The sequence below is a fragment of the Hesperophylax consimilis genome, chromosome 9, assembly GCF_061612785.1.
Source record: "Hesperophylax consimilis isolate HC1 chromosome 9, BYU_Hcon_1.0, whole genome shotgun sequence".
In the NCBI taxonomy this organism is placed as follows: Eukaryota; Metazoa; Arthropoda; class Insecta; order Trichoptera; family Limnephilidae; genus Hesperophylax; species Hesperophylax consimilis.
Window position 1 is genome coordinate 11,227,843 of NC_142844.1, and position 24,082 is coordinate 11,251,924.

At 32.7% G+C, this 24,082-nt stretch overlaps 1 protein-coding gene across 4 annotated transcripts in view; it reads left to right on the top strand.

Moving 5' to 3' along the window:
• Positions 1 to 24,082, top strand: part of LOC149420905 (uncharacterized) — a 67,198-nt gene that overhangs the window by 11,218 nt on the left and 31,898 nt on the right. For all 4 annotated transcript variants that reach the window (XM_089635278.1, XM_089635277.1, XM_089635276.1 and 1 more), the window contains exons 3-6: positions 18,331 to 18,627; positions 20,958 to 21,305; positions 21,595 to 21,689; positions 22,102 to 22,321. In XM_089635278.1, coding sequence (XP_089491404.1) covers positions 18,331 to 18,627; positions 20,958 to 21,305; positions 21,595 to 21,689; positions 22,102 to 22,321 — 960 coding nt within the window. The remainder of the gene's footprint in view (positions 1 to 18,330; positions 18,628 to 20,957; positions 21,306 to 21,594; positions 21,690 to 22,101; positions 22,322 to 24,082) is intronic.

Consider the following 24,082-nt stretch of genomic DNA (forward strand, 5'->3'; position numbering starts at 1 on the left):
AAATAAAAAATTATCTCCATACTTCTTACGTTAGCTTCCGAAGTTATCAGGATATAACAATCTAACTGTCAAGCAGAAATTTTATATGTAGTTACCAATATGTCCAACTCTTCAACGGTGAGCTTTGCCGTCATTTTTATAATTTAATTTATTATTGAACTTTTTTCTATGTTTCGTTTTATTTGAGTTCTCTAGACCACCGTAAAGGATCATATCTATATCATGGTAGTAAGTTAAATAATGAAATACATAGACCTATATTTAGAAACAAAATATTTAAATCATAAATTATAAGAAAAGAAGTGAAATTAAAAAAATGCTGATTTATAATATTATATGCATTACAAGATAAGAAAAAGAAAATCTGTATAATTACAAAATTAGTATTGTAATTTAATCGTAATAACTATCTTCATAGAAATGTAGGTACCTGCATATGAATAGTCACATAATTAATTATGTATCGTAAGCAATGATGTTTTGAAATATCATCTCAATTTTTCATTCCCTTTAATATCTTCAATTTTTGACCATAATGTCCTCGCATAATTCAACTTAAAACTCGGTTTGTTTATTCAATGTAAATAAATTCATGAACACGTTCAAACCCAGCTTAATGTATTTAAAATAAATAAATAAATCACAGCTGTGCACCGAACTCGATAATGTAAGTAAATAAATGCATTTTCCAAGAGCAATATTTGTTCGGCGAATAAATTTATTTTCTGTATACATGTCTCTTATACGGATGCCATTATTTTCAGTATGCATGTCTCTTATACGCATGCCATTATATTCAGTATATGTGTGTGTTATACGGATGCCATTATTTTCAGTATACATGTCTCTTATACGGACGTCATTATTTTTAGTATACATGTCTCTTATCCGGATGCCACTATTTTCTGTTTACATGACTCTTACACAGATGCCATTATTTTAATAATTTATTTATGAATGTTCGTAACGAACACAACTATTGCGCTACATTTTTATTAATCATCAAAATATCAACATCATAACACCCAGACTTGGGTGCACAGTGCGAAGTGTATGGAAAATGACAAATCCATTTAATTATTGCATATAGGGTGTCCGGGGGTAAAACGCGATAAAATAAACTTCGCGGAATGATTCCGATGAAAAAGGTTTGAGGTAAAAACGTTGATTTGTTTTTATGGGAAAATATACATTGGAATTTCAAAAAAATTACATATCTTTTTTACTTCTATCATCATGTATAATCGCCTCCGCGCTTAACCCGTACGTAGTTAGCCCACTTTACCCCCGGACACCCTGTATAACTCTGTGGGAAAATTGAATTGTGGATCTGTCAGATTATCAAAAATATTGCAAGCTTACATGCAGAAAAATATCAAGTGAGTAATTCCGGTTAAAAACGGGATTGCAGGTCTTACGAATGAATAAACACGTTTTCTGATATGTTTTTAGTATATTACGAGTATATTTATATAATGTCGGAGTCGGAACACGTCTTTATTTCAATGAGAATATTTTGGCATTACAATATACAAATACTAGTGCAAAAAGTAGGTGGTTAAAATCATATTAGGTTATCAAGGTCAACGTTAACATAAATCTAGTTCATCTGGGAAATTCCGCAATTATTAAATGCCCCTTGTAAATTTACATTCCGCTTGACAGGATAATACTTTAGATTACGATTGAGTCAGTATTATTTACAAGCAATATATTTTAAAGTAGATGCGCTCGTTACGCTTATTGAGTCCGTCGCAAGGCCAACGTATTACTAACATAGAGTCAAACAAACCAATGGTTGTATGGGAGAGGTACCTATATGTTATAAAAAACTGTAATACACCTATTATAAAGGAGTTAGGGACTGTTTGTATTGGCACGTGTAATGTAAGTAGCTGTTAAATGGAGTTAAATGATATTCCCAAGCACAAAAATAAGATTGTTAAAGTTTTTTTATTACATTAGCTTCATGCATGAGGCCCTGAGGAAAATAATTTTCCCCAGGCTCTATGTCATCTTTAGGGATGCTGTGTGGAGGTTTTTATTTAAGGAAATGAAGGAGAGCAAGAAGAGGAAGATCTGGGAAGGGAACAGGTATGAGGGGTGGGTAGTAATCTGGGGTTCAATGTATGAAGTAAAATGCTCTCCCTCTACCAGTAGGTCAGCAAACACATCCTCCACCAATACCTAGACAAACCTCACTCCATGAACCCGAGCACCCCTGCTAAGTCACCAAATGTAGTGGACCACTTGAGGTGACCTATGGCAGTGGTGTTGGTTATCCAACAAAAGGTTCTCGGGGCGGTGGTTCCCATACCCGCCTCACAAATTGAAAAAAAAAAAATACAATTTAAAAAAAAACGTCTACAAGCAGACTTATGTTTTATTAATTACCAACTTAATAAATTGACAAGAATTTCTTAAAATGTTGTCTTTAGTAGAAATGTTATGCAATGCAGGATATTGCAGTAAAGAGAATTTTTCTGATTGTGCATTATCAGAAAGCTTGGTAATTATTTTTGCTTCATTTTTTTGCAGGGAATTTAGACGTAAGCGCTTTAAAAATGCGGTGTTCCAGGGATAGAAATTGGTGTTTTTTTCCGGAAAATTATGTAGGTAAATTGGAAAAGTATCTGCTGGCCACTGGTGGTATTCAACATATAAAACCAGTGCTGCGAATGAATTGTCAGAAGTTGTATTTAGCAATTTGAACCAGATGTTTGGACCGCTCGTGTTAGTTTTACAAAGCAAGCGAACAAACGAAAGCTTTTTTATTTATTTTTCAAAAACAGTACGAAAACCAATATATTTCAATTCCGTTAATAGCAAAAAATATATAGTTAACAAAGATAATGATCAAAAAAAGGTGTATTGTAAGCACGTATAATTACAAATTAAAGGATACTTCGTGCCTAAAGTTGTGAGGACACGTGGAAAATATATACATTTCCTGCCAGGCGGTTAAATTGATTATGTGACCTAGTAAGTCTTCACAGGGGAATCAGCATTGATAAGTTGGTTCTGCACCTTAGAAGTATTGGAAGCCTAATTTGGCGCCATGGAAGCCTTTTTTGACCAGAATATCTGTTATTGATAATAATGCGATATCCACCCTAGAACAAAGGCTGCAGATATCTAGCATTCCCGAGATAAATACTGTTAGAAACAGAGGAATCGTAAAAAATATATGTTTCGACCATTTGTACATATACTGTGTACTCTGGCCCCCATACCTGATACGTTGATATCAAACAGCAGTTTGAACGCAATACTTGTTAGAAATATGTACAAGCCATTCAATTTAAGAAAAGAAATTTAATATACACACCAATATTATCTAGGAAAGTAGGTACCTACTTTAACACTTTTCTAAATCCTTTACACAAGCAGTTTAATTTTGAAAATGACACTATATTTAAAGCAAATTTGAATTCATTAAACCAGATTTCACGGACAACAAAATTGATTCGATGAAGGTATTTTTGTAAAGCTACCAATACTAAAATATGTTATTCGGGTCTCAGTAAGGATGTGGTCTGTTTTGAATAAATACCAATCCAATATGGAATCTGCTTCCTTCTTAATTTTAAAAATATTGTGAAACTCATATTTCAAAATCAATTGATTGTGTGGTAAACCGTGTTTGCAAAGAAAGATATATTATTACGAATAAATTAAAAACACAATATAAAAAATATTTCTCCATCTGCTTGATTCGGTTATTGATTGCCAATCATTGCCATTATAATACTACGGACATCCGGATTGTTGTGAAATGTTATTTCACAAAAATACTTGTGCTGAAAAATTATTAAATTATTTGTTTTCACCAATTTTGTGGAAGGAGATTTCTATGTTAGGCTATAACCACTATTAAAATTAATACGTCCAATGCTTCCACGTATCTTTCACGGTATATTCCATGTTTCTATCTATTTTAATATAAAAATAATGTTTGTTTGTCCCCTATAAACTCGAAAACTACTAGACTTATTTCGCTGAAAATTTAAAAGCTTGTTCTTATTAGTGTCGGAAGTATTTAGAAGGTGGTTTGAAAAGTCCCGTGGAAAACTTAGCATACTGCACTGGAATGAGATACGAAGTCGAAAAAAAATCTATATAATGTAGTTTTTAATCGTAACAATGTATAATATTTTAAATAATGGTACCGGAATGAGATACGTAGTCCATTTAAAGTCGATATAATGTAGTTTTTCAATCGTAACAATGTATAATATTTTAAATAATGGTACTAGAATGAGATATGTAGTGGATTTAAAGTCGATATAATGTAGTTTTTCAATCGTAACAATGTAAAATATTTTAAATAATGGTACTGGAATGAGATATGTAGTGGATTTAAAGTCGATATAATGTAGTTTTTCAATCGTAACAATGTAAAATATTTTAAATAATCGTACTGGAATGAGATATGTAGTGGATTTAAAGTCGATATAATGAAGTTTTTCAATCGTAACAATGTAAAATATTTTAAATAATGGTACTGGAATGAGATATGTAGTGGATTTAAAGTCGATATAATGTAGTTATTCAATCATAACAATGTAAAATATTTTAAATAATGGTACTGGAATGAGATATGTAGTGGATTTAAAGTCGATATAATGTAGTTTTTCAATCGTAACAATGTAAAATATTTTAAATAATGGTACTGGAATGAGATATGTAGTGGATTTAAAGTCGATATAATGTAGTTTTTCAATCGTAACAATGTAAAATATTTTAAATTATGGTACTGGAATGAGATATGTAGTGGATTTAAAGTCGATAAAATGTAGTTTTTCAATCGTAAAAATGTAAAATATTTTAAATAATGGTACTGGAATGAGATATGTAGTGGATTTAAAGTCGATATAATGTAGTTTTTCCATCGTAAAAATGTAAAATATTTTAAATAATGGTACTGGAATGAGATATGTAGTGGATTTAAAGTCGACATAATGTAGTTTTTTAACAGTGACAAGATGGTACACAGTAGTGAACGATAGAAAGAGTCGGGACGCCCGAAAAAAGACATAAATCATATAACTGTTTGTGGTAAAATGAGACGTGTAAGAGGTGTATGGAGAGTATTTGACGTGGAAGTAATGATTGAAGAAATTGGGAATGCCCCAGAAAAATCACGATTAAATTAATCAAATACTTATTTGAGTAAATGTGGCTTTTGTGATGAATTTGAAAGTCGTATAGGAAAGGATAATTTATTGCGTGGAATTGAATGGCAGGAGAAGTCGCGGATTTCCGAGGAAGATATGGTATGTTCAAATGAAACAAATACTTATTACAATAAAATAGTATTATTTCCACATTAAAAATGTCCCCAGTTTTCAGGTAGACTAGAACTCACAACCTCAAAACTTTACTCCAAACCATTCATAACCCCGAGCAACGCCGGGTAATAAAATAATGGGTTCATAAAAATCAATTTTATTTTCATACATTGTGTCTTATCTTTCTCGTAAAATTATGCGGGCTTACTCACGGATATTAAACAATGAGACAAAGATATAATTAAAAATGATTATCGATGTTTTAAAGTCTTCAATAAATTTCCACGTAAGAATGGAGAAATCGTATGCTTTGAAAGATAATCAATGCTGGCATGGGGGCTCCATTGTAAGTGAATTTATTAATAATCAAAAAATATATAGATATTTTCGATTTTATGAAAAATACATTATACGAAAGGAATATTTTTTTTATAGATTGACCATTAATAAAATAGCAGGAGTTTTCAGTATAAAATATTTCTCATCCTCGTAGATTGATATTTAGTCAGATAACTTATGTAAAATTTGAAACATTTATTGAATTATGATAGGTGTACAAAAAATATATACTACATTTATCGTGGGGGTTAAAATATAGGGGTTTGTTAGGAATAACTCTAGAATATAGACAAAAGCCTCTCCCGTGGATTCCCATCAACTGAATAATGGTCATTAGACTGTTGTTCATTAGGGTAATAATCACCCCCATTTAGCCCTATTCAAAAGTAGGAAAAACATCCAGAACTTTTACCGTACAATCTTAGCCTATTAATATTGGTGCACTTTAGTTATATTTAGTGAAGTGTATTAAGTTAATTACATCACAGAATAGCTTGTTTCCAACATTTAGGTTTATGCAAACCGACTACCAACATTATTTACTTTATCCCTTCAACAGAGAATTTGTTTAGCCACACAAAAACATAAAACCCTAAATATTGATAAGAAATCGGGTTTAATCAGTTATTCTAAATAAGAAAAGCATAATTCCTTACCACAAAGCAGAAAATCTTCTTAAGAGAATTCAGCAAAAACTCTCAAGAGATTTTTTCTGTCTAATTTTCATAGATCACTTCTTCAGCAGTTATTTTGAGATACTTTTTTAGCTATTCCAAATACACTCCTTTGTCTAACCACTATGGTAAATCTATCATATTATCTAGTATCTGTTTTTTGTGTTATACGATTTTCTCCAATAATATTTTCAAAAACCTTTTTAAATAAGTAAAATACAAATTGAACTCTACAAAATTTAAAAAATAAGACGAATGACAAAGTAATTGATTTTTTCCCTATTTTTAAATAGTTACGAGATAAAAAAGAGTGGAAACTCAAAGTAAATTGGAAGAGATACTCAACATTTCTTCGAACCTTTGTGGAAACCACATGTTTACGTAGGTACTTTAATTAAATTTGATGTAACTACTTATCGAGACGTTATTATCGAATTTTAGCAATAATTCAAAAAATTTGAATAATCGAAGAAAGGATAAAATATCTTTAAAAAGGGAAGCCGGAAAAGTATGAAAACCAAAAGACATGTTATTTTTTTAAAAACGATTGATCAATATATTTCCAAAATTTTCTAGAATGCAGGCACAGGAATTATATATTGGCGAATTATAATTATGTCATTGTTGCTTCCGTATTAAATATTCACCAGGTTCTACGAGGCTGGAACAGTGCACATTTATAATAATTTAGCGACAAAAGTTCCAGCACAATAAAGCACGAAATCCCTTTATTATAGCCACAGCAGTAATCGCACAGGAACATTTATCAATATTGTTCAGGGTTTGTGGGGATTCCGCCCATTCATGCCATAATCAGAGCTTTCACTGGGTTCAGAAGATGCATTATGGAATGCTATTTAATATACCACTTAAGGGCCAGCACTCAAAAATGGCATTAAACATATCTTTTTAGTCTGTTTACTAATGAAATACTACAAGTGTGACGATTAGGATAAAAAATGGTCACCTGCGAAAATTTTTTTTCGAGATGCTGGCAAAAATTGATACGACTGTATAGAATTACCTAGTTCAGCAATTTTTTCGTTTGTTGAATAAAGCTACGCAATTTATTCGTTTGTTGAATAAAGCTACGCAATTTATTTGTTTATATCATTAAATTGATCTGTGGATAGAGTAAATGTATATGATTTCAAATAACAAAAATCCTCAAACTGTAATCTTTTAACTAAAGGCGATGCCATACGTAGTAATGCAAAATCATGTGTTTTTTGTTTGAAAATTTGGTCGCCTAGAAATGTTTCAGATGCTTTAATTAAATACTGCGAGTAGAATAATCGAGTATTTTTTATATAAGTCTTTTTATAAGCCCAGAAAAAAATTATGTAAAGGCCTATGAAAACTGCTTTAAAGTTCTAAGTCTCCTACTTACGAACCCATTTTTGGTTATGATTTTATTGTATAATGTGGCAAATTAAGTTATAAATAAAATGATGAAAAAAATTTAATATTTATGCCTGAACATCCACAAAATAAAATAATAGGCACTTTTTGGCCATGTTTTTTTCTTGCATAAATCAAAACAGGCGGATGGTGTTTAGCGGGAATTTAAACCTTATCGCCATTTACGTAAGGGTTGTTATTGATAGCGGCTCAATTTAAAATATAACACGACGTAGTGCATCGCCTTAAATGATAACTTACCAAAAATGTCTCTAATTAGGTGGAATTTGAAAACCAGTGAGGGAAATTTCGAACGTTTTACCTGAAATTCTGGTATGTTTTTTTTTCACATGGAACGCAAAAGCTTACAATCTAATAAATTTTCACTGGAAACTTAAAATATTTTCCTAACCGCCCATCTAGAATATACAGATATATCATTCGTAGTATTTATTGTATACACTAAGAAGCTTTTTTTTGGAGCATGACTATTAAAAGAGCATCCAGTTTAAATAATTATTATTAATACCACGACAGTAATCGAGTGCCTCAATTAATTATGGAGATTCTTTGAATTCCTCGAAGCGGTCATGTGCAGTTTATAGATATATAATGCATCTTGATTTTAAGGGTTAAGTACTCCAGATAATTTGACATAGACTCACCTGGGTATTTTACATTTTAAGGTAAAATTTAATCTTATGCGTTTGCTCCAAACTGATAACTGAAGAACTGTAAAAAAGTCACTATCACATTACTTAAATGTGAGATCAAATAGAAGGATCAATTTGGAAAACATATGTGTATATAGGTCAATACCTACCTACGGTGAAAACGATGTTATAATGAAATATAATCTCGTCTTTCTAGAGAATATTGTTAACCTTACTAGATTTTCTACTACCGTTTCTCTCAATGCCATTAATTAATTAATTAATTAACCACAATATTTTACAATATAGTTAAAACGGTAAGTACCTAATTGTTTTTCGACTTCTCTTCATAATTAAAATAGCACTTACGCGTATTGGTATAATTATTTTCTATCGATAAATTATTTTCTCCGAACGAAAAATATTATGGCTTATAAAACATATGTTCAACAAACGCTGATTTTGAATAAATAAGTTTTATTATATATAATTATATTAAAAATTAATAAATCGTTATTTAAAAATGCTCGATGATCAGTGGTTGGGTTCTGACAGATTTTACACCGCTACCTCATGGATCGGTCGGCCGCCGGCATTAGAATGTGAACAATTTTGAGCAAAGTTGCGCAGCGTAGAATCGAGCACGGGTAATCACCGTGGTATGTAAAATTAATCGTGTGTTTTTGAATATCATGTTGAATATTTAAATTGGGATCTGTTTATTTTAAACTGACCCGATTAGAATTGACCTTACTAATAACGGAGGTACGTATGACGTCACGCGTACCCCGTCAGATTTCGATAGTTTTGGCGGGCTTTCAAAAATGCAAACTTTGACAACTATTTTAACATAAGGTTCATGTATTTATTTTTTAATTTGACTCGAATAGCTCATTGAGAGTTTTGAATGGAAATACTTGATTAGAATTATTTAAAAATATGCATATTGGGTATATACACCTGCACCAAATCCGATGAACAAAATCTATTTTACTAATTTTCTTTTGGATAAAAAGAGTAATAGGGTACCTGCGCTAAAGCTGCTAAGTGTCTTATAAAACATAATTATGTTGTGTTTATGATTTGCTACACAATGTAGATTTTATGCGTCCAAATCAAGATATAATAACTAAAAGATTATATTGTATGAAGACGCACAACAATGAGAATGAATAGAACAATGCTGTCGTTTTGGTGTATGTTATTTTGTCTGTTGTGGAATTGTTCTTACCGTATCTAATGTGTTACGGTGAAGGTCAAAGAAATGCTCATTGTATAGATTAATCTGTAAATAGTCTAAAATTTACATTATCTGTAATTTTGGCGAAATTCTTCAGTGAGGACTACCAAAAATACCCTGTAAAACGTGAGATTTTATGTAAAATAGATTCCTTTCTGATAATAACGTTATTAATATGCTAATCAGAATGTTTGTATGGCAAGGTTCGGTTAGTCCTCTGAGACTCGAAATAATTTCAATACATAGTTATGCATCGAAACAACCTACAAAATTTGTGCGAAAATGTGGTATAAATTTCCTAACAAGATCATAATAATGTACTACTGAATCCATAATATAATTGAGATGAGTTATTCTGAGAAGTAGGCACACATCACGTCGAGTGCCAAAATATTACAATTTCACTCTAAAGCATATAGACTCTCCTTTCTCTAATTCCACCGATGACTAAAGTTCCTGAAGTTTATGCGAAGAAGTTATTCCTATTAGTAAAGTTAAATTCAGAAAAAATCCATCTTAGGCTGGCCGCATACATACGTTTTCCGTATTCGATTTCCGAATTCGTTTTCCGTATTCGGAATTCCGTGAGACTAGCGCAAACGTTCGTTTTTCTTCATTCGGAATGTATAAACGTCAGTACCAGTGTTGCCAACAAGGGCGATATATCGCCATTTAGGCTACTCAGAGCGAGAATTGGCGCTGAAAAAATCTAAAAGGCGACTGGTCGCCAATTAAGCTACTTCAAAAACATCAATTTTAAACATGTCCCGAAATTCTCTAGCCACCCCCCCCCCCCATGAAATGTATTTTTCTGGGGACAAATTTTATATTTTCTTGAAATTCTCTAGCCACCCCCCCCCATGAATTTTTTTTATTTTCTGGGGACAAATTTTATTTTTTTGAAATTCTCTAACCACCCCCCCCCCACGAAATTTTTATTTTCACGTAAAAACATCAATTTTAAACATGTCCCACCTAACAGCAAATTCGTCTGCTTTACGCTACATTATGTATGAGAAACGGCGATATTAGGTCAAGATCCGTTGGCAACACTGAATTACTGAACGGCAATTTCCGAACGTTTGCGTCGGCACAAACTAAATGTATGCAAGAGCTGCGTTCCACGTGACGTCATTAGGTTTTTTCCATTCGGTTTCTCCGAACGCGCCGGCTTGCATTCTGAACGTGCGTAAGGAATTTGTTCCGTTCGGAACTAAAACGAACGTGTGCGGCAGTTAATGTATTTTCTACTGATTCCGTGCATTCGGATGTCCGAATACGGAAAACGAATTCGGAAATCGAATACGGAAAACGTATGTATGCGGCCAGCCTTAACGATTAGAATATAAACATTAAACAAGATTAACACAAAAATTGTAACACCTATAAGGTATCATTTTCAAGAAATAATTTTTATATTTGGAATAACTTCATAAGAAAAACTAAAAATTGTAATTTTTAATTATTGAAGACAACATTAACTATTCTTAAATGAAAATTCGAAATAGAAAAATTAGGAAAAGATGCAGTCGCATCCCCGCCCCGATAAGGCGAGGTCTTGGTTTCATGTCCTAGATGCGACCGTATCTTTTTCTGATTTTTCTATTTCAAATTTTCGTTTAAGAATCGCTAATATTGTTCTCAATTATTATAAATATTATTGTTACAACTGTTAACATCAAATTTTAATCATCATTAAACCTACTAAACGAAAGTAATAAGTACACCGTAAAGAAGTGTTTATAGCAAACATTACACTAACGGATCTTATTCTTTTTTCATATCTGCTTTCTCTTTTGGGGTGTTTATTATATAAAAACTTTAAAAGGTTATGTGGTATTTCATACTTCTATTTCGCACTTTAGGCCATTGGAATATTCTGTCAGAAGTTCAGAGTATTTCCGATTTAGTAAAACTGTTTTTAAAAATCGAGGTAATACGCTTTCAATTTTCTTATTACAAATAAAAAAGTCATTTTTGAAATATTAAAATATTTAATGCAAACATCAAAAAATGGCTAACCTTACATTTTTTCGTATAGACACGTCGATACTTAAGTTCCGCAACAATTTCTCAATGTAAGTACAAAAAAAAATTATAACTTATTTATGTGTAGTACGTACTTAAGTACTAAAGAAATATGGTATTATGCGTAAAATTTGAATTAGACTTGAGATATAATTGTTCAGCCGCGGAGAAGGTAGCGGTTAACGGCAGCCCCAACTAAAAAGTCTCTCGTTTGCGCACCTCCATGGCAACTCCATATAGCGTAATGGATTTTTATGTCCACAGCTATTCCAACGCAACTGTCTCGGCAACTAAAGTCTCGTTGTTTATTTTATTTCTTGTAAAATTATGTTTTTTTAAATTGTACCGTCTTACTAAATAATGTGTTAACACATTATACAAATAGTTTATAATCTACCATTTAAGTAGTTTTCCCAGAATAGCTGGTTATATTCAAAGAAATGTATTTTAAAATTGCCTTTAAGGACATGTTCGCTGGCGTTCGAGAGTTAAGAATAACTGAGCCCCAAAGTAAAGAAACGATGCTATAACTATTACTAATATCAAGGTGATTTAAATAAGTTTTGTTGTAGATGAATTATTTGTCCATAGATATAGAATGTCAGTAAGTCAAAAGAAGCCATTTGATAATGAGATCCGGCCTGAATTCATTACAATTAGCATAAGAAAACAACGGTCTTGTTTCATTTTCTTCCAGGTACAGAGAGCAGAAAAACATTTGATAAGGTCAAAGTCTAAGAAAATACCTAGTAATGGAATCTTTGTTTTCCTAAACAGATAAATAGAAGTTACAATAAAGGTTCAAAATATTCCGTTAAGAATTATTTTATTTGCGTATTTTTGCTTCGACTTATCCACCTAAATATTATTCACAGTAAGAACTAAATGGAACAATTTATGTAGCAAAGGATGAGCAAAGGCCGTTTTTAACAGGATTAATGGATTTTAACACTTGACAAGCCATTTTTTGTTTCGGTTTTAACTAAAATAAATTTTAGAATGTAAAGAAGGACGAAGAAGCGCAATGCGACTTAACTCTTCAAAAATCAACAACTGTTAAACTTATATTTTATTTTAGGATTTATCATCTCGTTTCGCGTTTGATAAAATTAGAAAACTAATGCCGTCAGAAACAGATATTTTATTTATTATTATGTTTTACAAAGAAATCAATTTGGAAGGTCCTGCAGCTACGTTTGGTGAATTAGCAGGGGTGCCCCGGTTTTACAAAATGGCGGGCCGGATGGGGAGAGACTGGTTGAGGGAGATATTTTGACCTCTCCCTTATGACTCTCTCGGAACATCGCCAGTGGGAGGGATTATATGGATGGATTTCTACTCACCCCTCGTACCTTTCTTCTTCCCAGAACTTTCTCTTCTACCTTTTCTAAAAATTACCTCCACACAGCATCTCCAAAGATGACATAGGCCCTGAGGGGAAATATTTTCCTCACGGTCTCCAATGTGCAGAAAATGTAAAAAATTCGAGGTTTTTTTTTCAATTTTAAAATAACCGAGAAACAGTTAATCAGTGTTATTTTATAATCTATTTATTAAAAATTATAAATACATATACCTACGTACGTAGTATATTTTTGGCACGTTCCGGAGTGGAAGGTACTCTCAGTATTGCCAGGGTGTAAGATCACCATTCTGAATCGAAAACTTGCTTGAAATGTCTTGTTTGGTGAATAGATCCGAATAGAAAATAATTTCTCCATCTTCCTCTTCCTTATCTCCTTTCCTCCCCACTTCCTTCATTCTCATAATATACCAAACTGGGGATGCCAAAGTCTCACTGGCTCTAGACAGTTGGGACTCTTGGTATTCACATAAAAAAAATATTTATTCTACTACAAAGTTCAGACAGATTGGTGGGTGTGTGAAAATAATATAATTATGTCCGAAATTCTATAATACGTATTGCCCGATAACATAAATTCACGAATCTCTGGCGTCGCGGATTTTCCACAGGCATTTTTACGTCCCGAATTTCTAGGTCATTGCAATTACTGGCAATATAAATTTAAAAGTCTTTAAAAGCTTGGAGTGTTCATCGTCTTCAAAAGCTTCAAAATCTATGGAGCTTACAAATTTTTTTTTGATTTTGTAAATTTAAAATAAAACAGCGTATTGCGCGGCATTGTTTTTGTAGGGAATTACTATAACTTTGCCACTACTGGCAACGTCATTTCATTGGCTATGGAGATTCGAAATATCTATCCTGCTCTCAAAATATAAATCAAGATAGCACATTGCACAGAATCTGTATAGAAATAGGGGACACGGTATCGCTTTTAATAATAAACCTACATATACTTTTATTTATCTATATGATCGACGAACCGGTGGTGCAATCTGTTAAACATAAATTGATATAATTTGTTTGACTAGTCTATAGATAGATCATTGTATAAATGTATTATATATTTGTACAGCGCCCTTAGGTGATGCACAACGGCGCTATAAATGACGCTAAAAATGTACTTGTGTGTTTCTTTATTTGTTCCCTTTTGACTCAAAAAAACTGAATCATTGAAATTTTTAAAAGTTCGTTTTTATTAATGCCAAGAGTGTTTCGAAAGTGGTTTGGTAGGAGAAATCGGGGACGCATGAGTAAGACCAAACGCATTATCTGTTAACAGGAATAAGATACGGAGTCAAATTAAATTCGATATAATTAATTTTTTTTAAACTAACAATTTGGTATACACTAATTAATGGTAGCAAAAGTCGGGGACGCCCGAGGAAGTCACGAATCAAAAAATTATTTTGAAAAAATGAGGCGTAGGTAATGAACGAATAAAGAGGTTTAAGAATAATGTATGATGTTGAAGAGATTGGAAGACAAAGTTGGGGACGATCGAGGAAAGAGTGGCATGATCAAGTAAAATGAAATAATTATGTACGGTAAAATATGCATGTTTCGTCAAAACTTTACTCTAAACCATTCATACCTATGAGCAATATTCATACCTCTCTCAAAGGTAGAAGTCAGCTAGTATTAAATAAATATAAAAATAACAAAATTTTGATATAAAGACAATCAAGAATGCAAAATGTAGGCAAACCACTGAAAAAGAAACAGGATAAAACAAAGGGGTTTTTCCAAGGTCCCCCCCATTCAATTGTAACACAATCATTAGAACCGCGGTGAAACAATCACAATACTATGCTAAACATTGAACAGTGTGACAGGACAGTTTAATTCGTTTGTGTGTTGCAGCGCAGTCAGATAACGCTTATCACCTTTGCATAATATGTGGGACAGTTGAGGCACGAAATAAAATTATGTACAAACGAAAGGGAAACTTCTGCGGCCCGTAGAAATGATTATGAGCCATTGGCTGTAATCTGATACGCTTTCCACAGGAATGGCGCAACGGAGACAAGAGAAATGGTGTCAATTAGGTCGTTAAGTAGTATTTGTTTCTTGTTTGTGTAGTGCTGGTTTATAGATCATTTTCCTGTGTTTTCTTCTTGGGGGGAAAATGCTTAAGATGATAGAACTCGTTTTAGATTTATTTAAAAATATATTACGTCTTATATATTTTTTTTTATTTGAATACCGCACAAAACTCCCAACTGCTCCCAACCGTCTGGAGCCTGTGAGAATTTGGCATCCCAAAATGATATGTTGTGAAGCTGAAAGTAGTATGGAGGGGAAAGAGATGGGGAAGAGGAAAGTGGGGTAGTACCTGGCTATTCCAATCTAGTCACCAAACACGGCTGAAGCCATTGCAAGCAACGTTTCAATTCTGAATGGTGGTCTTACACCAGGGCAATATTGAGAGTGTCTTCTGCTCTGGAACGTGCAGCAAATATACTATTTATTATTTTTAATTAGTAAATTGTGAAATAACACAAATCAATCAAAAAAATTAACTTGCGCACGCTGGGATTCGAACTTGCGACCTTCTGCTGGCTATTCGAGAGCCTTTCATCTCTACCACGGAGGCCGTCAATATAAGATGAATTTTCCGGCGTTTCCCGGGTTGAACCCCGAATTTTTCAAAATTCATGTAGACCTTCCTCTTATTTTGAAGTTTAAGTCTACAAAATTTCACCAACCTCGAAATAAAACTGTGGATTTGTACAGTGAACTTTCCGATAAAATTTAAAAAAAGAACAATTAAGGACTATGTAGTATGTAGGCCGTGAAATGATTTTCCATAATCAATTAAACATTCGTATGGAAGTACTTAATCTACATAATAAAAGGATAAATTAATAAATTTAAAAAATTTTAATAAATTATTTAAATATCAACCAACATAATAATTGCGTTGACGAGTACTGAGGAATAGCTATTCCTTTATTGATGAAACTAGCTGTACCCTATTACGAATTGCTGTGGCTCATTCTGACTCCAGATAGAGTAAAAATAGTGCGTGTTGCTTTTACGTCCAACAGATGGCGCTATTTAAAAGAAAAATATTTTTCCAACAGATGGCGCTGTTTAAACAAAACATGTTTTTACATGTCACGGGTGACATCTATATAATACAGTAATAAAAACACACGCGTATTCGAACGCAACGTTGTGTCAAAATTTTCTAAGCAATCGGTGATATACTTTCGGAGATATAAGATTTTGTCAAACGAACATTTAAATTTTTATATAGATACATTAATTTTTAATATTGGTATATTTAGACCAAACAGTACAAAATAAGTTTTCATCAGCAGAAACCAATTCCTTTGTAAATTTGGTAAAATAAGAATATTCAGGTACTTTCATCATTTTCCTCAGTTTGTTTTTCTCCCCAATGCTGCCCCGGTGGTTAATTGACGAAGCGTGGCGAAGTCCTGTTTTAACGCGACCATTTGGCATTTCATCTGTCTGACTTGTTGAATGTATCAGTTCATAATGATGGCCATGTTGGATACTAAATTATCCTATATTGTATTGATACTACACTGCCCCGTCAGAATTCGCATTATCATGGTATCTACTACGAGCTGTCAAATCGAAATGAAGAAAGCCTGGAGAGAGAGTAATTGTTATAGAGATAGTGTTATTTATTTGGAAAAATTGTAGTGTCGAACCTGAAAAAAAATGTTGTGTTAGTGATTTCAAAGGAAATTTTGATTTTGCACTACTGATTTTAAAACTTTCACTTAAACGTCAATCGATGGAAATATAAAAAAATATAATTAATACTCACGCCCACCTGTGGACGATTTTTTTTTGGTTTAATAAACGTTTTTTTAATTTTACCCAACTGATAAATAACTATTTACGTATGCGCTGAGAAAAATGTGTACGGCTTTTTTTATCAAGAGCTTTTAAAAATGTAATTGCATGACCGTATCCTAATAAAATATTGATCATTCAGAATATATCGGAACACGTATTTAAGCAGGTGGTGTTTTTCCAACAAATAAAATGGATGAGATGCGAAAATGTTATTATTTTTAAGAAAACATGTTCAATGTTCATGTTTTACTAATAGTATGTTATAAAATTTATCAATTCATTCGTTACAGGCTTCCAGACCATTTTTTAAGAAAAAATACTAATAATTTGACTAGATGTTTCATAGTAATTTATTGGTTTGCTATAAATATGTGAAAACTGATTTTTTAAATGTATAAACAATTTTTTTTACATTAACAATATTTCTTATCAGTAAGTTTGTAGCCATTTGGTAAACAGTTCAGTTGTTACGTAGGGTTCCAATACGTACCTATGTATCAACATTTAATTGTATAGTGTGGTATTTATTTCAGAAAAAACAAAAAAAATTACGTTAACAACGATATGATGGCATACCCTTCGTCTTCTCTCCTCCTATGCCTTCGCCCACACTCCCACACATCTGCAATCTGCATTTCTCCACAATCTCCACTCCACTCTCCACAATCTTGCAGTCTGATTATAAAGAATTCTGTGGCAGTAGCAAATTTCAAATAAAATTATATATATAATTACAAATGTTAAAAAAGATCTTCGTTGTACCTCTTCCATCACACCCCAATTTCTTGAATAGTTTTGAATTTTTTTCTTAAGATCTTCCCTCCTTGGTCAAAAATACCATTTCACTATTCGTCGTGAGGGCCTAGAACTCACACAACGCTCACAAACTGCATATCAAACATGTTAGTAAGTTAGCATTGACAATGCACAAAATAAGATCATTGGTAAGACACACTGAACCCACGTAAGCAACGTAATCAACGCATTAAGGCATCTGGACAACTTACAATCCATACATTTTCTATGAAAATAAATGTTTTATAAACAAACTTTTCAAGCGCAACTCAGTCCTATACTCCTCATGCAACACCCATCCGCGCTGTCTAGATCGGTGTGGGACGTATGAAAGAAAGTTGGCGGCTGATTTCCATAAAGTTGATTCGACTTTTAAGGTTTTTTTGGCGTCTATAGGTAATTGACATTTATTGCTCGTCTTCGTTGTTAAAACGGAAGATTTATAGACGTTGCGGAGTGATTTATAAAGAAAATTCCATTGAATATAGATATGAATTTGCGTTGCATGCCTAAGACGAAGTGGGGACAAAATGTGCAGTATGCACTTCGGCTTAAGAACTTAGTATTGCATACGTACGTGGGTCCAGTAAATTGTTATCTTTATTCATGTTAAGTAGGTAGGTACACACTATCTATCTAAACATGTTACAAATTCACCGAAAATGTTACAAATTAACCTCTTTTTAAATTGAAAGTATTATTTTTTCAGGGGCAACGTTATTCCAATGCAACAGCGGAGTGTACCAATCTTTTGACAAGCGTCTCGCCACCAGACCGTCGAGGGACGATTCTCTCCGTGAGGCCGTGTTCGTGATACGGGACAGGGATACCTCCGGTCAGATATGGAGCTCCATGGATTGTGTGAGGAAGTGCCAGGGGGTGAGGGAGTGTCATAGTGTCGTGGTCCTCTACAAGAACATGGAGTGCGTCGGCCTGCCGTACACTGAGACGAGGTCGCTTATTCAAGATAATGATGCGAATTATTTTGTTAAGATATGCGTCGATGGTAAGTAACGTTTCTTTTTACATTAATCTTAATTCTGTTATTTTTTATTAGTCAGAATTTGTGGGGGTTTGTCAAGATTTCTCAAGATTTTTTGTCAAGGTATGTCAAGAAAAGTCAAAATTTGTGAAGATTTCTCTAAATTTGTCAAATCTTGTCTAGGTTTTTTAACAGGATTGGTGAAGTTTTGTAGGGGTTTTTCAAGATTTCTCAAAATTTGTTAGGATTTACCAAAATTTAGCAATTTTTTAACTAATATTAGTTTAATAATTTTTTTTAGTAAAATTAAAAATAATTAGTCGTTTTTAAACAAAATGTTTTATTTTTATTAAATAATATGTCAAACCACAAGGTGACTGCTTTTTACAAAAAAATATTTAAAAAATAATAATTACTAAGGAGTTATACAATTCAAACTTATTAACAATAAAAAAAAATCAATCTCTTTTTGTGAACATGGTGGAAGCTCTTGAAACCTTTATTGTCAAAAACATATCGTCATATTTAATATTTATGGATGGTAATCTTTAATGTTTTGTTATTATTTGGAAAACTATTCAATTTTTGGTTAATTTCTTTCATGATTCTTATCCCCTATTTACATTAGAAGAACTAGGTAAAAATGAGATAGTTTTTTTTTTGTATTTTTTCCCATAATATAATAACAAGATTTAATAAAAAATGTAGGCGGCCGGATCGGAAATAACGAAATAAGACACTGATTTTTTTGCCCAGTTAGTCAAAATATTTGCCGTAGGATACCTCCGACTGCCCCTATAGTACTTACTTCTGGCCAGTGGGCGGTAACTCTAACATCGTTTAATTTAAAAAGTTAAAATATGTTTTAAGTTGCTCGTTAATTTTTTATCAAACAGGCGGTGTTACACACCCACTATCTAGACTGCGCCGCGCCGGTGGCTTTTAAAATCATTTTCATATAAAAAGGTTACATGTCTTCAAGAAAGATTTGTTGAAGTTTTTTGCATGCTTACAACTTCGTTTACCATTTTTATTATTTTACAACCTTAGCTTATCATTGAATATACATTTGAAAGGTTAACAATCAAAAAGAAACATAAACATTAAAAAATACAACGCTTTTAATATTTTTGACCTTTTCATGATATTTAAAATGTATTTTGTTAATGTGAAACCGCACAACTGTTCCCAAACGTCTGGAGCCAGTGAGATTATGGCATTCCTAATTGGAGTATGTTGTTAGGCTAAAGGTGGTAGGGAGAGTAAGGAAATGTAAACAAGGAAGGTGGGGAAGTACCTGGATATTCGGACCTGGTCACCAAATTCGGCAAAATCCATTCAAGCAACGTTTCAGTTCCGAATGGTGGTTTTATACCAGGGCGATACTGAGAGTATCTTTCACTCTGGAACACAAATTTATCAAATAAAATTTACTTGCGCATGCCGGGATTTGAAACCACGTCCTCTAGCTTGCTAGTCGAGAGCCTTTTCTTACCTGTTTTTCTTTTCTTACCGACCATAGAGGCCATCAACGTTTTATGTTTTAATGTATTCATAAATATGTTTAGTTCTCCATGTTGTGTTTATTTCTTCACTTTTTAAATTCTACGAGTAATTAAACTTTTTAAAGTAGAAAATACACAATATAATCATTTTGTTTGAAGGGACCATTACCGAATGTATGGACTAATGAATTATAAAAATTCAGAACGCCTTCTGATGATGCGTGACTAAAATTCGAGAATAGTAGTTTATTATATCAAATATACTAGTTATTTCCAATTCCAATACATCTTTTATACAGAGAAATGTAAAATGTCATCATGCAAAACTATATAATGCCCCACAAAATAGAACAAAAAAGATTGAATATCACATATGCGTATTTTTATATTTATTCATTTATTGATAAATTTTTTTATATAAATTTTTTTGGAATTTTTTTCAACGACCATACCTAACTGTATTATGGGAGTCGTACCTGATTTGAATTATAATGTTAGAACTAGGAAAATAATATTCAGAAGAAATAAATAATCAAAATTAGTCAAATAATTTATACAACTTAAGTGAAAACGTGACTGAGAGAACTGAGTGATCAACTTGAAAAACATTATGAAGACATTGAAAATACACCTAGACTAGATGATCAATGCAATAATATAAATAAAAAAAAACTACTAAAGACCACCCCTGAACATGAAACCATAGTGAGGAGGACTGTATTTCTTAATAATATTCTTACTGTAATTATGAACAAACTTAGCTTAAGTAGATATGATAAAGATAATAATTTGTTCATCTTTGAAACCAACTGATATATTATAAAAATCATTTTAATCCTTACTTCTCAGTTCCAGAAACCTGTCGCCACAAACTCTGGTCAACCGAAAGTTCATACGGCTACCGGCTGATCAGCCAAACTTCTTTGGCAAAGACAATAACCAACATCACCGACGAAGGTTGTTCCCAATATCTGCTCAGGTCCTTCGGCAACGACAACATCAGATCCGCCCAGTTTCAGCTGCTGCAACCCCCCAGCACCCAGTACGGTGGACCCAATGGCCAGAGCAACATTGAGAACTTTTCATCAGTCGTGGGCAACTGTATATTGAGTCTTGAGAATAAATTCACGGAACCGGAGTCGTTCAGAGTGGCCAGTGGAGATTTCTGGTATAAGGAGAATCAGTGCGTAGAGGATCGTAAGTAGATCGATTGATTGATAGCATAATATAATAAGTATAAGTAAATATTAGTAACGTATCAATAAGATTTTTATAGGACACAAATTAAAAATAAGTGTGAATGAGTCCACCCAAACTCTTTTTGTGCCAAAACAATGAAGTATTAATTTAAAACTAGTATTTTTTATTTAGAAATTTTGGTATTTTATTAAAATTAGGGATTTTACTTTAACTTCTTTTTAGAACTCAGCGCCTTCAATAATAAGAAAATGATAATTAATATTCATCATAACATATTTGCTTTCAGTACCAAAAAACATAGATCGTTGTTCTTACGAAGAATATTACAATCAGACGCTGAAACATTATGACGTCATGGTACAAGGAATATCAACACAAGAGGTAAAATAATCGTTTCGATCTATTCTGTTGTCTATAAAAAATAACTCATTCGTGCTTGCCTTTCTTAGAACACCAAAGGTTCTACTTTGTAAAATGCTTCCCATTGATGTTTTCAGCTTTGTTGATTTAAAATCCATAGTTTTCTATAATTTGTTAGCCACTCTCAATCGTGGACGGCTTCTGTCCTGTTTTACTTCTCAAACGAAGACATAATTGGTTTCTAATGATATTTGTTGAGTTTGGAGATTTGTGACAACGTTGGCTACATTTGTTTGTTGTGTCACATCCACTTTTATTTCCATAACGCAAAGTAAAAAAGATAAAAAAATTAAATGAAACAATGGACATAATCTGAATAAACACATTAATACAAATCCACCTAGCTTATCAATAAACATTATGATACTTTCAGTGCAAAAACAGGTGTGAAAAAGAGAACCAGTTCAACTGCCGAGGTTTCACTACAGTACCTTTCGAAAGGGGCAAGAATCAAATACTGCTTTCACTGGGAAGTGATGACAAGAGAGCCAAGACCTGCTACCTTCACAGCGAAGATACCCTGACTCATGGTTCGTGGCTGCTCACGAGGGTCCCAGAGTCAGTCTACTATAGAAGGGTGACATGTCTTAATGGTGAGAACAAGTACCATTTACAGTTTAAAGTATTTCTAATTATGAAAAAAAATCACTGCTAACGGGTATCCATGAATAAAATTTAGAAATGTTAAATAATGTGTTTAGTATATATTCTGCAGTAATAATTGGTTCGGAAAGTACCTTTCGATTTCTTGTCCCCAATTTTATAATCTTTCAAATATTCTCCAATTATGGCTGCATTAGTTTCTTAGGTTCCAAATTGTGGTATTCTGATTACAAAAAATAATAATGGTTTTGATAACGAATTTCTTTTCCCCGCAAATATTCAAGTTACTACTTCCATTTGAAAATACGTAGGTTTCATCAATATGTAAATAGCTTGAAAATCCTGCCGGTTATTACGTAAAATGAATAAAGATACCCCAATGCGGAAAAGGTCTTGATTTGATTCCCTTAATTAGCTTGACGTTGTTTTTATTGAAATCAAGATAAGAATTATCATATTCAACAGAGGAGATGTTAATTTTGAATGGAGTAATGAACAGTGCTGTTTAAAATAATATAATAGTTCCCGGAACGAGATTAACAAGGTTTGGATGACTTTTGAAGGTCGTTTGTATTATAAAGTCGAAACAGTAATCCGCCCTTCCGAAAGTTTAATTAAATGGCCGAGATTTTTGAGAATATACGGAACAAGCTTTAATATCAAAGACACGAAGGTTTAATTCAAAGTCATAAAAGTACGAAGGGTAAGTTTTGTGTTAAAATTCATACAATCTACGCAAACATTTGCATTAAAAGAAGATCCGACCTCGTTATCAGACAAGGGTTCATTAATAAATGGCCGTCTCAAATTTTAATTACGCTCGCCTGCTTTACATACCGAGCGCTAGCGGCAGGTTCATGAAATATTTGGAGAAACAACTGGATGAATATTTCCATACGTACATACTTTCTCAGAAACCAAATAACGGCGGGTCATTAATTCAAGCATTTCTTTAACCACTTGAGTAAATGGCGCCGTTATGAAATATAGATGAAAAATCCGCTGGCACAATTATAAACAATTTGAACGAAACTGCTCAATAGGAGTTGGTCCTATAGCCGCTTAATTCGGTTCCCTTCCGTCTGTCGCTTTGTGTTAGAGGTACCTACTCTTGAGTTCATTCAAATGGCGGGCTTTGTGTGGTGTTTATGTGTTTAGTGTAGGTATAGTACTAGGCCTTTTATACTCCACATTTCTCTTCGATCCAATAAGACCTGGCTGTCAAAAATGTATGACTTCAGAGAAGGAACTTAGTTCCTTCTTATGAATGCACAAAGGTAACAGTGGCGTGAGATGTTTGTTTTCACATTTACTGAATTGGTTTCAAAATTATAGGCTGCCAAATTAGAGAAATCGGAAATAGAAGCAAATGACCTAACACAGGTAAAACACCTTTTTTATCATTTTGATTTTGTAAATTATTTACTCCGTTACTACACAACATTGTTCAGAAAGTCCCCGTATGAACTAGCACTAACAAAATCTTCTCTTAAATTAAACAACTCTGTTCTAAAACCATACTTCTTTGTATTTATAAATACAAAACACAAGAAATAATAGATAACACGTAAATAAGAAACACTAAGTCTCAGAATTAAAAACATTCCAATAAGTATAATAAGCAAATACAACATTTGGGCAAAAAAACTTCTTATACTGTGGTACTAAACACTCATTCAAAACTCACAACAATAAAAGCTGGATACAAAACAAAAACAAAAATAAAAAAATATATACAAGACATTGATGTA